The 14,344-nt window shown below is 39.0% G+C and overlaps 2 protein-coding genes across 4 annotated transcripts in view; one reads left to right on the top strand and one right to left on the bottom strand.

Annotated features, from left to right (window-relative positions):
* The window catches only part of LOC105225702 (uncharacterized), a 44,017-nt gene extending 32,143 nt beyond the window's left edge, over positions 1 to 11,874 (top strand). For both annotated transcript variants that reach the window (XM_011204292.4, XM_049456135.1), the window contains exons 3-9: positions 5,125 to 7,494; positions 7,567 to 7,790; positions 7,847 to 8,487; positions 8,564 to 8,665; positions 8,722 to 8,856; positions 10,450 to 10,973; positions 11,182 to 11,874. In XM_011204292.4, the coding sequence (XP_011202594.2) occupies positions 5,125 to 7,494; positions 7,567 to 7,790; positions 7,847 to 8,487; positions 8,564 to 8,665; positions 8,722 to 8,856; positions 10,450 to 10,973; positions 11,182 to 11,317 (4,132 nt within the window). In that variant the 3' untranslated portion in view covers positions 11,318 to 11,874. The remainder of the gene's footprint in view (positions 1 to 5,124; positions 7,495 to 7,566; positions 7,791 to 7,846; positions 8,488 to 8,563; positions 8,666 to 8,721; positions 8,857 to 10,449; positions 10,974 to 11,181) is intronic.
* LOC105225703 (ras guanine nucleotide exchange factor glfB) overlaps positions 11,456 to 14,344 on the bottom strand; it is a 42,768-nt gene continuing 39,879 nt past the window's right edge. For both annotated transcript variants that reach the window (XM_011204301.4, XM_011204298.4), the window contains 2 exons: positions 12,625 to 12,995; positions 11,456 to 12,558 (listed from right to left, as the gene is read on the bottom strand). In XM_011204301.4, the coding sequence (XP_011202603.2) occupies positions 12,387 to 12,558; positions 12,625 to 12,995 (543 nt within the window). In that variant the 3' untranslated portion in view covers positions 11,456 to 12,386. The remainder of the gene's footprint in view (positions 12,559 to 12,624; positions 12,996 to 14,344) is intronic.

The raw sequence follows: 14,344 nt of genomic DNA, 5'->3' as shown, positions 1-14,344 counted from the left end.
ATCAGCTGTCTCATGGGCTGTGTATCATTTTGTTTTCTCAAAATTAAAATTTTCCAAAAAAAATGGTTAACCTTTCTGTTTTAAATTTAAGGTTTTGAGGGTTAAAAGTATACTCGTATTAAAGGCAAAGGGATTCTCATAATTCCTTTCTGAGAGAAGCTGCGAAGAATAAATACAGTTTCTAAACCCCTTTCCGACTTTGTGAAGAGACGTAAGTCCACAGTTATGCCTTTTCGGAGCTAATAATTTTATCACTACTTTGATTACTTCAGTATTGTTCACTTATACAGAGTTTGTCCGAAATTTATTGAACCAATCGTTACAATTCTTTTAAAACTTTCAAAATAGTCTCCTTCTGCGTCGATGCGATTTCTAAGCATTAAAAGCGTCACGGAAGGCATTCTCCAGAATAGCCTTGAAAGCTGAGGTGCATACTGCTTGGATTCCCTCTGTCGTTTCAAAATTCTCATCAGCCTTTTCAGGCAAAAAAAAGTACGGAGGGGCCACATCTGGGCTGTAGGGCAGCTGCGGAAGCTTTGGGATGCCGGCCTTGGTTAGGTAGGTGTTCACAAGAAAAGCGGTGTGAGCCGGACCCGATTGATCCTTCATTTGAGTCTCTTGAAGATTTCCACGTAAAACTTAGCGTTGAAGGTTTGTCCAGGTGGAACAAAATCATGATGGACGATACCTTTGATGCCAAAAAAAAAAACAATGAGCATCCTTTTCGCTTTGGATTTGCTCATTCTTCCCTTTTCTGGACCGGTACCACTGAAACGCACCATTTCTTGCTAAAGGAACAACTGGGTAAATCTGCTTGATCATAACAAACATCTCTGTAGCAGATTTACCGAGTTTTATACAGAATTTAATCGCGTACCTGTGCTCTAACGAACCCTGCATTTTCAGCTTGTACCTTGTCCTGACTCTCCAGGTGCTCGGAGACAACTGACCAGCCGCTAGTTCGTTAGCTAGGAACGCCCTCTAGCGAATCCAGTCGGTGCGCACACGTTCCGAAGTACAGCCGCGGCGGAAGAAAATCAGTCCTATAACTTTCTGGACAAACCCTTTTTACTTCATTTCAGTTTTTCATCTCATTTGTTAATGTTAAAAACGGAATGGAAAGAAAATATATTGCTTTGAATATGTGAATAATATTTGGTCAAAGTATAGCAGTAAAGTATAGGTTTTAGTATTGGCTCTAATTAAATATCTCAACTTTAGAGACTTGTGACCTTATCACAGTACAGAACCGCTCGGTAAATGTTCTCTAATTATCATAACTAGTGACTCACAAAATAGTGACGGCCCCAAATTTTCTGTCTTTTCAAGTACAGGAAACAAACCTACTAATTTGTAAAGGTATATGGTATATAAATTCAGGTTGGACTTGTTACGCAATAAAATGTGTGGACAACTTCGTTATAACCTAATAATTTTATGATAAATATTGTGTACTGACGTGCAGCAGTTATAGTAAATACGTCAACAATTACTATTGCGATAGTATTTGGCAATAAAATCTGCATAACTGTTGTATAGTGACACCCAGCAGTCGCAAATCAATGCCACGTGATATGATAATTAAATTTATGAATGAAAATCAATATGTTTTTATGGCAACTTATAATAAAAAACATGCTATAAAAGTACCTCATCGGAAAATCTAGTGGGTCATGGTTGAGACTTTTATTATATTTATCGAGTGAAGAATATAGTCCACCAAACAATTCTTAAATAATCTGACTTGTTGCTATAAAGTAAATGGAAAGGAAATTAGTTTTGAACGAAGATTTGTAGTTTAGATCTGTTAGGTTAGGATATCTTCATGTCATTTAAATAATTATGTAACATATGTATGTTTTTACTTAGATAATCATAAGCTCTTAGCTAAATTGAAAACTAATTAGTTCAACATATTTGTGATTAATAATTTCCTGTTGTCTATATTGAATTACTGCTCTTTTATGACTTTAATCATAATTCGTTACGCGTAGTAACATTGATATTATCTCCTGACGTTCTCGCCCATGTAACTTTTTCGGCACTAACTATTTTATCTTTACTACTGGTAATTTTCCTTGCACTAATTAAATTAATATTGATATGCTCTAGGCCTACTTACTTAACTGTATAAATCGAAAGAACATTCGTTGCTTGTGTTTAGTTTAGTCGGGTTTTAGAAACAAAGTGGAAGTGAGACGGTCAAGATTCGAATACACCAAACCGAACTCTCCAAAAAAGTGAAGTGAATTTCAAACAAAGTAAAATATTTATTATTATATAAACGTAATATCAATTTTTTAATGAAAGGATTATTATTTTAGTCATCAGATCGGGAGAAATCTTAAGGCTAACTCGTATAAGGGCGTAAGTGAAATGTGTTTCAAATCTAAAACTGAGTGGGTCACGCCTTGAGTTGATTTTTTTCATAACGATCAACTACGCTCTCCAAAAATAAATGAAATTTATTTAAACTCGAAAATCTCTTCTTGCTACCCCAGTCAGTTTAGAAAGGGTCAGATATTCAACATGTGATCATACTTAGTTATATTTGAAATTGAATGCCCGAGAATTCTACATAAAGTGCTACTAATAAACTATAAGTGTCTAAGTAAATATTATGAAGAATCTGAAATATAATTTCACTCGGAAATATAGTAATGGGTCTGTAGTATTAATCGAGATCTAATGGAGTTCCTGTAATATTTCATAAATTATCAAGTCTTTCATCGTGATATAACAATGTGTCTTTGGAGGCATCTCTTATAAAAAAAATATATTTTGGGTGAAATTACGACCGTATACACATCTAAGTTTGCTCTCATTCACTATATTAAATGCTTTGCTTTGCTTCCTTATCCAGTCTGGTGAAAGCAGAGCTAACGACGCGGGTTTTGAGGTCAATAACATCAATATCATCGCCCTCCCTATTCTGATCTGCAGCTCGAATTATTTTCAGTACGTTCTATAGAACCTTATATGCGATGTTAAGGAGGCTTATCCCATGGTAGTTGGCGCTGATTGTGGGATCTCCCTTTTTGTGGATTGAGCAGAGCGGGCATGCTTTGGTCCGACCATATTCTACTAAGAAGGTGATGCATGCTTCTTATCAGTTCTTCGCCGCCGTATTTGAATAGCTCAGCCGGCAATAATTCAGCCTCCGCCGCTTTGTTGGTCTATAGATTGGTAATTGCTATTCAAACTTCTTCATGGTCGGGCAATGGTACGTTTGCTTTATCGTCATCGATTGGGAAATTGGGTGCGACTTCTCCTGGTGGTATGCTTTCACTGTCATTCAGCAAACTGGAGAAGTGGTTCTTTCATAATTTCAGTAAGCTCTGGGCATCAGTCACAAGATCGCCTGTTGGCCAGCTTGTCAAGCTCTTCATAACCACACATTTCGGTCTCTTTTTCTATTTTTGTCTGCAAATGCGTTGCGCTTCCTTCTTCAATTTTCGGCATCAAATATAATTTGATTATAGTACAGTTCAACATGATTCACACTTAAATTTTTTAGCCAACTGCGATAGAATTCGACTCCTACAGGGCTTTAAAAAAATTCGGAAAAACTTATAGAGTGAAAAATGAACTTATACCATGCATAAGTTAACAGTTTTCTTAAGAGTTAGAAAATATAATTTATACCCTCTAATTCTTGGAAAATAACCCATCAGCCAAGATTGCATTCAAACACTCTTTACTTTGGCTTTAAACCTGCTTTCGAAATTTCCTACAAAGCGTATATGTCTTGGCAAAAGTGATGATTTTTTAGAAGCGAAGCTAATCTCTAGGGCTTTTGACGTCAATATCCGTCAAAATATTTTCTCTCAGTGTTCTGGGACAATCATATAGAAAAATTCAAGACTCTCAATAGCATCAGGAGTGAGAAGGTATTGTGGCTTTCAACAGAACACCCTCAATGTTGCCAAAATTTCATTCAGTTTTTACATGTTTCTTGGTTCAATAGCGTTCCTGTCAGGATTATAGCTGCGAATTAGTGGTCATAGAACCAAGAAAGAATATATGTACGAGTAAATTTAATCTCAAGACGAATTATGTAAACCTCATTTCTATTGTCTCATCATTGAGCAAAGCCCTTCAAACATGACTCTTCAAATATATTTAGACTTCAGCATCAGCGTGTGATCTATTTTTAGATCCCCTATATACTATTATTTGAAGTTCACTCGTGAGCCGTCATTTTTCAAATGCCTAGCTGATGTTTCTATAATTAAATTTAGAGAGTATGTGTGGTTTGGTATAGAGTACGCGTACAAGACAGGCGTTCGCTTCCCAAGATCAACGCCACAGATGTTCAATGTTTGTCACACGACATTGTTTTTGATATATACAAACACACTTGCATATAGTTACGTGCATTTATGTGGTTATATATATAAATAAATGTTTGCTTGTGCGCCGTCAAAGATTTCTAAATTTAGTGGCATTTCCTGAAGGAAGGAAGGCGGCGCGTGTGTTGCTTTAATTAGATGCACATTTTGGGGAGCAAGGGCCTGTATTTTCGTATATGTCTATATGTGTTTCTGGAAATGCACAAATTACGCATACACCAGCGCATTATTAGCGCTTAATTAACTACATAGATAGGCTTTGTGTGTTATGCGTGCTATGCGTGAAGAATGGACTTAATAATTACACCACATACATTCCTCTCCCTGCTGCTCGGAGAAATGCTAGAGAGATATAACAGTGTACATAAATTCTTGAAAAATATATACATACATGCTTATCGTTGCATTGACTCACTTATATGCATGCCACATTTCCAGTATTTACTTGCCACATCACCCATTTCTTTATAAATAAGGCTGTCTTGCATGCTCGGAGACTTCAGATTCGTTTGTTTGGCGCTCGTGAGCACATCAGAGCACCGCTAGCTGATCAATTTAACAATTACACTGAAAAATTTATTAATATCCGTATTTAATTTGCACTTTAACAAATAAAAAAACTGGTAGTTGTTGCGGCGGACACACGTACATATAAACATATGGGTGATAAGTGAGGGTAACGGTCACGCAAAGCCTCTCAAAAGAAGATTGTAGAACTTCACAAAAAAAAATCATTAATCATTTATTCTCTTCTCAACACTTTTCATTGCAGTGAACTGTTGAAATCCATTGGTTCCACTTCGAAACTACTCACCGAATCCATCGGCGAGCGTGTGGCGCTCAAGACTAAGGGCATCAAGAACAAGTTCGATAAGAATTTCAGCACGATCAGCAGTGAGACGGCGCAACGTTTGCGTAGCGTGGGTAAAAACTTCAATACAAACTTTACGCTGACCAAAAAGGAGAAGGACAAAGAGAAGGAGAAGGCCACAGCGCAATTCCACACGGAACGTCCACAAACACTGCCACCCAACGATCAAGTCTTCGGCTCCATCTCCTTCACAAGCCCATTGAATCACAAAACCGACGGCGTTGAAGATCTGTCCGCCAGCGCCGTTGATTGTTCATATGATTTGCCGCGTAATTTGAGAACGGCACGCAGTGATTTGGATCTACCCGCGCCACCATCGTATGAGGACGCCGTCAAAACTGCCACACCACAAACGTCATTCGCGCGTAACGCACCCATCAGTAAGTCGGTGATGGTGCCCAAGCATATAGCCGCTGAGGCGGCCAGTGTGGCGCTGAAGAAGCAACGCAGCAATACGAGTTTGCAAAATGTGACGGAGGAGACACATGCAACGGATAATAGTTCAGTTGGCACTTCGCGCGACTCAATGGATTTACCATCGCCGCCAATGCCCAACTTTCCAGCGCCGACGCTGCCGAAAGAAGTCGTGGCCGAGATTTCGGATGGACTGTATGGCAAACTCAAGCCCATACAGCCACCACAGCGGCTGAAGCGACGCAAAAATTATGAAGAAATACAACTGCGGCGTGCGGTGGATACTCCATCACCGGTCGGTGGTGCCTCCTTACGTCCGAATGTTGATTCGGCTGAGCTACAACAATTGAATATGGAAGCTGCAGCTGCGGAACGTGAAGAATCTATGCTGTTGCATAAACAAATACTTGCCGCAGAACGGCGTATGCCGAATCCAGACCGCAGTGACTCTTGGGAGTATATCGCTGATAGTGTGGAGGAGAGCGTGTGCTCAACACCGGAACCGGTATATGCAAACGACGATGCCACCTATGGTAGGGTTTTTGAAATGGCCACAAGGAATAGACCAGCAGCGGTACATGAAAGTAGAAACTACGAAAATACCACGATTAGCAGACCTTCGACGTCGCATATGCAGCCAAATAATTTTGGCCATACGAAAACTGCCGAGGTGGAAGGCGCAGTTGGCGGTTGTGTGCCAGCACCTGTCGAAATCATACAAGAATTCGATCCGCTTTCCAGTCGCAAAGCCGCCACAATCTGCAACTCAGATAAAAGCAATCAGCTCTTGCTTTTGGAGCATCTGCTCGAGGAGGATATATACGGCACAGTTTCGGGAGATCAAGTTAAGTCCGATGACGATGTTAGCATGTGCACATCGGAGGAGGATAATCAGACTGCGGTTACCGGCACCACAACGGCTATAGTGTCACAGCAGCCGGCCACAGTGGTGCTGCCTACACCGGTCAACGAACCCACCACCACAAACAGCGTCAGAGATTCTCAAATACAGATTGTGCATCAAAACGCACAGTTGCTTTCGGAGAGCATGGAGAACATGTTGGACGATGAGGAGGAACGCGTGCGCCCCTACTTATGCCGAGTCGAGGAACAACCCGCAAGCGGCAGTAACGTAGACTTATCACGCAGTGGCGATAATCGCACACAGTGGTTCGTGCAGGACAACAACAAAGAAAACAATGAGCAGCAAAGACGTAATCCCTTCAATAAACTGAATATCGTCGGTGATGGTCCACCATCCTATTTGGAAGCTATTGGCGCTGATGGCCGTCCGCCATTCACGCCTAACGAGCAAAAATCACGTGCGTCACGTTTCATGAACACCGTTAATGTATTCTCCACCAATGTTAAACAACGCGTCGGTGCGATCACCCGTAAGAGCAGTTTCAAAATGGCACCCAAATCGGATGTGAAGGTTACGCTACAGATGGTGCCACGCCCCACACTCTCGCCAATGCTCGTGCGTTATGAAGGACCGTTGATACGTTTTCCTTCCGGTGTTGTGGAAGATATACTAAAAGAGATGCAAAATCGTAAGGCCATATTGCGCGATCGCCAATTCCAAACATTCCTCGATCAAGAGATGAAGACGCCCAAGGAAACCATACCACTTGATTGCATTACGACTTTGCAGTGTGTGAGCAATAGTCGTGTAACCGATAATTCGACACATTTCTATTGCTTCGAAATAACCACAGCAATGCCGAAGAATCAATCGAGTTCGGGTAATGTGCAGGCAATGTCGAATCCCAATCTGGTGATGACGAGTACCTCATCGGGTAACTGCAAGCATCAGCGTGTGGCACATCTGTATGGTGTGAGCAAGGAATCAGAGCGGTGAGTAGAAAAGAAAGATAGAGAAAGAGAGATTGAAAAAATCTCATAAAAAATTGTATTCTTACTCCTCAGCGGCATTTGGATGCAAAAGTTGTTGGAGAGCCTGACTAATACCATACCACCGAAATATCTCTGCCATTACTATCGTGCCGGTTGGTGTTATCTGAAGAATTCAATAACCTCCGAGTGGAGCGGCACTTGGTTAGTGTTGAAGAAGAATCAGAGACGTTTGATATTCGTTAGTGAAGCTGCCGGAAATCTGGAGAAAATGGACCTACGCAAAGCGCGCTGCATAGGTAAGTAGACGAAGAGAAACTTCAACTTGTTCCGTCTTATAAACTCTTTTTTTCAGTGCTCAAAGACAGCGATGAAACGATACGCAACTTACACGTCGAGTCTGGTCCGACGCTTATGATAGACTGTCCACCATTTACGGTATATATGATTATGTCCTCACCCCGCGAAACTAAAATTTGGCGTCATATCATCCGCGAAGTGGCACACAATAATGGCTTCTCGCTGATCGATCAACAATTAACTAAATTCAATGTTCCCGTTATTGTCGATAAATGCATCAATTTCGTATATATACACGGTTCCATGTCGGAGGGTATCTATCGCAAATCCGGCTCCGAAAATTCCATATTAAAGCTATTATCCGCCTTCCGTGCGGACGCCTTCAATGTCGAGATCACACGCAACGAATATAACGAACACGATGTGGCTAACGTCTTGAAGCGTTTCATGCGCGATCTGCCGGAGCGTTTGATGGGTAAACTCTCCGAGAGCTTTATGTGTGTGACTGAACTCACGAAAGCGTCCGAGAAGATACAAGCGTACAAAGAACTCTTGGCACGTCTGAGTGTGATCGAACGTGAGACACTGAAGAAAATTGTCGGACATTTGGCATTTATAAGCTCACAGAAAACGAAGAACAAGATGAGTACGAAAAATCTGACAATGATTTGGGGTCCAACGCTGTTACAAAATCACGTAAGCACTTACAGTTCTTGGGCTTTGTGGATAAACTTGGTTATAAGTCAAAATATTTTTATTATTTTTCTACCAGCATCAGCAAGAGGAAATGGTTTACTCACAGAAGGAGGCTGATGTCTTGACTGACCTAATAACACTTTACAAAAATCTATTTCCCTTAACGCCGGAGGAAATGGTAAGTTTTCTTTTCGACTTTAGCTCCTCTTATCATTAAAAAATCAATAATTTTAGAAAAAGGAGCAAGAAATGCTGATGTGCCTGCAAAAATACTACGCCGCCGCTGAAACGATGGCAGACTCTGTGAAGAAGTCGGGCGATTTGAAGATGTGGGTGGTTCTAAATGCCAAGCCAGAGCTTACAAATGAGGTAAGTGTTAGATTGTATCTAGAGTTGAAAAGTTATTGGTGTGAAAAAGGAGAAATTTTGTGTTGTCAGTTGGAGGATTATTCCTCAATATTTTTCGTTAATAAGCAGGGTTAAGTTAGGCTTGGTTGTACTGACCGACTGCCACAATATAGATAGACCTACTAGTCCATAGTACTTAGACGGATGGTCAGTTTAATTCGAGCTGTAGTATCCGACATACAGAATGTCAACGCTTTTTACGAACTTTCAGAAAGATTTGACTTCTAATATTGATATTTCATGTAGTCCCAGGAACTGCGAAGCTTTTAGATATAAAAGACGAGTTCTTGATAAGGCTGGACAGAAGCAGAAATGGTGTTTCAAAGTCTCTCTCATACTGACTGCAGCGCTACTAATGCCCATCCGTGTCCTGCCATTAGGCCAACAATCGTCCAGTAATCTTTTACCGGTAATCCCATACCTTCTGAGTAAAACGCATACGTATTTCTCTTTGAAAGAAATGGACATGATCTTGGCTATCCTGCATGTCGTTGAGACATTTCATCTCACTCTGAACCGTCCGTCAGCCCTTTTGGAAATATGTATGTATCGTTTTTAGGGGCTTACGTATTGCAAGTACTGGTTTGATAGCCAGACGGACACTATTGGGAATCTCATCAGCTATTGCGTTTCCCGAAACGTCCTTGTGACCTGGAACCCGTTTTATTTGCAGCCGCTTTCCGGCAGCCATAACATCTATTACGTCTAGGGACATCCTCTGACGTAATACTATGCGAAATTCCTTAATTGCCGCTTGGATAAAGACGTGTATATTGATCTTCTCTAGGTCATGTATGTATCTCAGCATCCATCCTAAACGCAAAGACCTCCGCTTGCAAGACCCTACAAAAAACGGAAAACTACAAGAGTTGCCTAAGCTTTAGCCCCGAGCAATAGCTTCCGGAAACCACTACATTAGTAGTTTTTGATCCGTCTGTGTAGATGTTGATGTTCATAAAGATTGTCATAAGTTGGATCTCATGTCCACATGAACTCTATAAAATTATTTTGAGTTAACTTGGTTGAAGATATTTCAGATTTTGATATCGCTAGGTAGAACAGTCAAGATGTCTTGAGTGGATTTCGCCTCTCGATAATCTCACTAAAAGCCGGGGAATTCGTATCATTGTTCGAATAACTCGGTTTGAGTCGGATATATTGAAGGTATCTAAATCATTTGTATATATTTTCGCTCTTTGTCTTTTTTATTGCCGCAAAGTTATGATTGAGGTTAAGATAGAGCACATTAGCTGTGCTCAGAGGACAAACGATGATATCCACCATTATCCGTTAACTTCAAAAGCACTAATACCAAGCCTTTAAGAGACATATAGTATATGTCCAAATATGACTTTATTGTTCCTCCGCTTCCACGACAGTCAGTTTTAAGTATTCAGAGCGTACTCGCATTATTATCCGGTCAAGGACTATCAATCTGGCACCATTCCTTGAAAATACTTCAGAAATTTTTTCTACCTCTACAACTACAACAACAACAAATTCGTTGTTTCTACATTTTATATACTTATTCAAAAATTCGACTTATTTCCACAGGAAAAAGACCAGGTTAATGTCACAATCACACCCACCCGCACCGCCTACGACATCTGTCGCGAATTAGCGCCCAAAATGCATATGTCCACCCACCAAGTATCACTGCACGAAGTCATATTAAACGATTGTTTAGAGCGTCCGCTACACCATGACACAAAAGTATTCGACGTCGTGCTCAATTGGTCCTACTGGCCCGAAGATGATCGCAAAAACAACTATCTCGTCGTGAAGCCGATCGATACGCTGCGCGAAGTACAACGTGCCGTTAAAAATCTGGCCACCGTAACACCCGGCAAAGAGCTGAAGTTCGCCGATAATCGCACGAAGTCCTTCAAATCCTTGCTTTGCGAGTTGCGCGATGGCAAAATTGTGATATCGAAAAAAGACAAAAATGACAAAACCACCATTGTGCGTGAGATCTTCCTGCACAGCACGACAGCGTATTTGGGCTTTGAGAAGAAACGCGACTTTCCGTGGAGCTGGGCCATCACATTTGTCGAGCGCACGCAAACGCAGATTTTGAGGTTAGTTTTTTGGTTAGTTTTTGGTTATAGAAGGTAAAATTTTGGGTAGTTTAAATTGAAAGTTATTTTTATTAATTTTTTTATATTTTTAATTTTTAATTTTTTTATATTTTAATTTTTTGTTTGTTTTTATATTTTAAATTTTTTATAATTTTTATATTTTTAATTTTTTGTATTTTTAATTTTTTTATTTTTTATTTTTTTCTAGATCTCGCGATTCACCCTTCATCGGTCATGTGCTGGCGGGCAGCGAGTGGGTCGATCGCACGATCTGGTACTCCAGCATCTGGTATAGCTTGTATGGCGATAATATACTGCCACCGGCGGAAATCATTCTCAAGTAGCTGCAGTGCAATAATATTTGATAATATTTAATATTAAAATTTTTTCTATTGCGTATATAGGTTAGCAGTATAGGTTATTTACTTAGTTTATGCATTTATGCTTAGTGAAGTACTCTTAAGTGTAATGAAACGCCATCATTTAGTAACTGCACTTCATTTGCGATTTATTGAGAATTTCCATTTGCATTTTTTCTTTAACAAAACCGTTATTTATACATTCATGCATTTGTATTTGTCTGTGTGCATTGTAAAATAATTTTTTTTTTAAGCTTCTAATATCAAAATGGTTGGTAACAGCTTCTACTTGCCACATGTTGCAATGTAAAAATATTAAAAAAATGTTTTGAAATTTTTTTTTCGAGAATATAAAAAATATTTAAAAAAATGTTTGATAATTTACAATCAATTTTCATACAATCTTCAATACATTTGCATTTACATATGTGTATGTATGTCTGTATTTGTATATTATTAATTATCAGAGTCAAGGTAGTCATAACGGTTATTAAAAAAAATTTTTAAATTTAAAAAATTATTTTTTTTTAATTTTTAAAATTTAAAAATTAAAAAAAATTAATTTTTAAAATTTAAAAAAATTTTTTTTAAATACTACAATTTTTAATATTAGAAAAAATATTTTTTTTCGAAATCAATTATTTTAAAATTATTTGTATGTGAGTGCATTAATGCAGTAATAATAAATATATATCGTATTTAAATAAATAAGTATTTTTTATAAATTATGCAAATCGTGTTTTCTCATTAAAATTTTACAAAATTGAAAGTTAGAGTGTTAAAACTTAGTTTTAAAAGCGAATTAAGTACAAAGCGCCAACGACTTATGCATGTATGTGTAACATACTCCACACAAAAGTATGAGTGCTTGTATAGTATGAGCTCAGCACTAAAAACATTTTTTTTAAAAACTTTATAATAAAATTACATATTAATAAATATGTATGTATGTATGTAGCGCTACATTTAAAAATACTACAGGTATATTTGTGTAAGTGTGTGTGTGTTGGTGTGCGTATGTGAGTGCATTTTTTAGCCTACAGCAAATCCTTGTCTAAAAGGTACTCGTATGGACGGAGGTGTACAACGGACGCTTGGCGCTGTGACGACAGCAAAACAACAACACCGTGTAGGCAAAGGCGAGCAGAAAGCCGATAGTGTTGAGCGCCATCGATAGAATCAATATGGTTATCCACTCGCCGCGCAGCTCCTTGCAGCTCAAGTCTCTGCAAAAGAAAAATATATACAGTAAACAAACTGAAATTTCCACCCTCCAACACCCACTCCCTTACCGATACTCCACTTTGTAGCTTTGATCGTTGAAATGCTCCGGCACCACTTCCTCGTCCAACAGTCCGTTTGCCACTTGTGCCGCACTGCTATTTGTCGGCGCCGTCAACTCGTCGTCGTTCGCATTGAAAGTGCACGTGCAGGAACCATGCTCGAGCAAAATATTCGTTGGCGCACAGTGTGTGTCGTCGGCGCAAAGGCGCGCATAGTGTAGGGCGGCGCAGAAGACCGCCACACAGCACAGCAAGACGGCGAGGAGTGCCAGCAAGTATGAGTCGGCGCGTAAAAATTTGAAACAATTCTCGCGTACTTTGTGACGTTTAATACGCTGATAGCGTACAAGCACAAGTCCAAGAATGCCAGCTAGCAGGAGCTGTGAAGTAGTCAAAAAGAAGTTGTTGAGGGACGATGTAATTTTTTTGAGATTTATTATAATATATAATGTATAATGAGCTGGTACACGAAGCTTCAAGTTAACTCCGTACGCTGAAAAGTAGATCGATACCAGATTCCGGATTGGTTAAGAACATTTTGAGAATAATTCTGAAGCCGATGCTCTATAAGTCTCTTGCGATGGAGTCAATCTATCGATACTTGATTTCTCGGATGGGTAAGGCACACGTTTAGAATTATTTCGAAGCTAAAGTTCTAGACGTCTCATGAAAGAGAGGCGATCTTGTCAAGGGATTTAAAGATGCCTTCAGAATCTCCGGTACCTAAGTTTTTGTTTTTGTATTTTGAGAGCCTTCAGTCGATAATATAGTTAGACGACCGATAATTAATTGACAGGGAAAGGCTATTCAGCCTCTTTTAAATCATTTATCTAGATTTAGAAGCTGCGACTAATAAATGCCTTAGATACTGGGTACAGGACATCTATCGCCATTATACGGCAGATTAGTGAACCAAGTAAGGCTATTTGAAGAACCAGAATATTTTTGTAAAATCCGTTGGATTTCATTGACGAATGGTTGTAGTTTAGGTAGGTGCGCCATTCATTGCATACTAGGTTTCAGTTAACGAGGAAAATGTTTTCACGGGTCAAAGATTTTTCCATAAATTTGAAGACTTTCAAACTTTTTGCGCACTCGATATGATGGCTTTGATGGTGGAATACTCAACTTCGACTTAAAATACGATAGCAAAAATCTTCATCATGTAAGGCCTTAAAAAATTAATAAACCAGCAAAGAGCAGGATGGATATAATATCTTCGAACCAATGTCGAAATTTCGTCTTTAAATTCCACCAAAGAAGTCCGCTTGGTTTAGGGAACTATGGCTCAAAAGAAGGCTCGGAATAAAAAATTTCAAATTTTAATATTTCTGCAACAAAAATGGAATGATATAACTCTTACTATGGAAGAGAACGGGCTATGTAGTTTATTGATTGGAGATGATACTTTGAATCGGATTTCTTTATCTCTAATAAACTAACATCTAAAATCAGTAGGCATTGACATACTTCCGATTAAGGTTTAGCCCTTCGGAATCGGCTTAGAGAGGCTGTAGATCCTTTCATTCGTGAGATAACGTTAAGCATTGCGACAGGAGTATAAGTTCTCTCAAATATCTAATCCACAGATATTCCAATTATATATAAGAAGTTCTTTGTTAATATTTAGCAAAGATATTTTGTTTCCATTATTAATTTCACAGTTTGTATAAATATAATAGGTCTATTTCAAAATCCCCCGTCTTTCAGGCACAATTATTTTTTTTTA

Source organism: Bactrocera dorsalis, chromosome 4 (assembly GCF_023373825.1).
Source record: "Bactrocera dorsalis isolate Fly_Bdor chromosome 4, ASM2337382v1, whole genome shotgun sequence".
Lineage (NCBI taxonomy): Eukaryota > Metazoa > Arthropoda > Insecta > Diptera > Tephritidae > Bactrocera > Bactrocera dorsalis.
The sequence above is the reverse complement of the archived record's forward strand: the minus strand, read 5'-3'. Positions and strand labels throughout refer to the sequence as shown.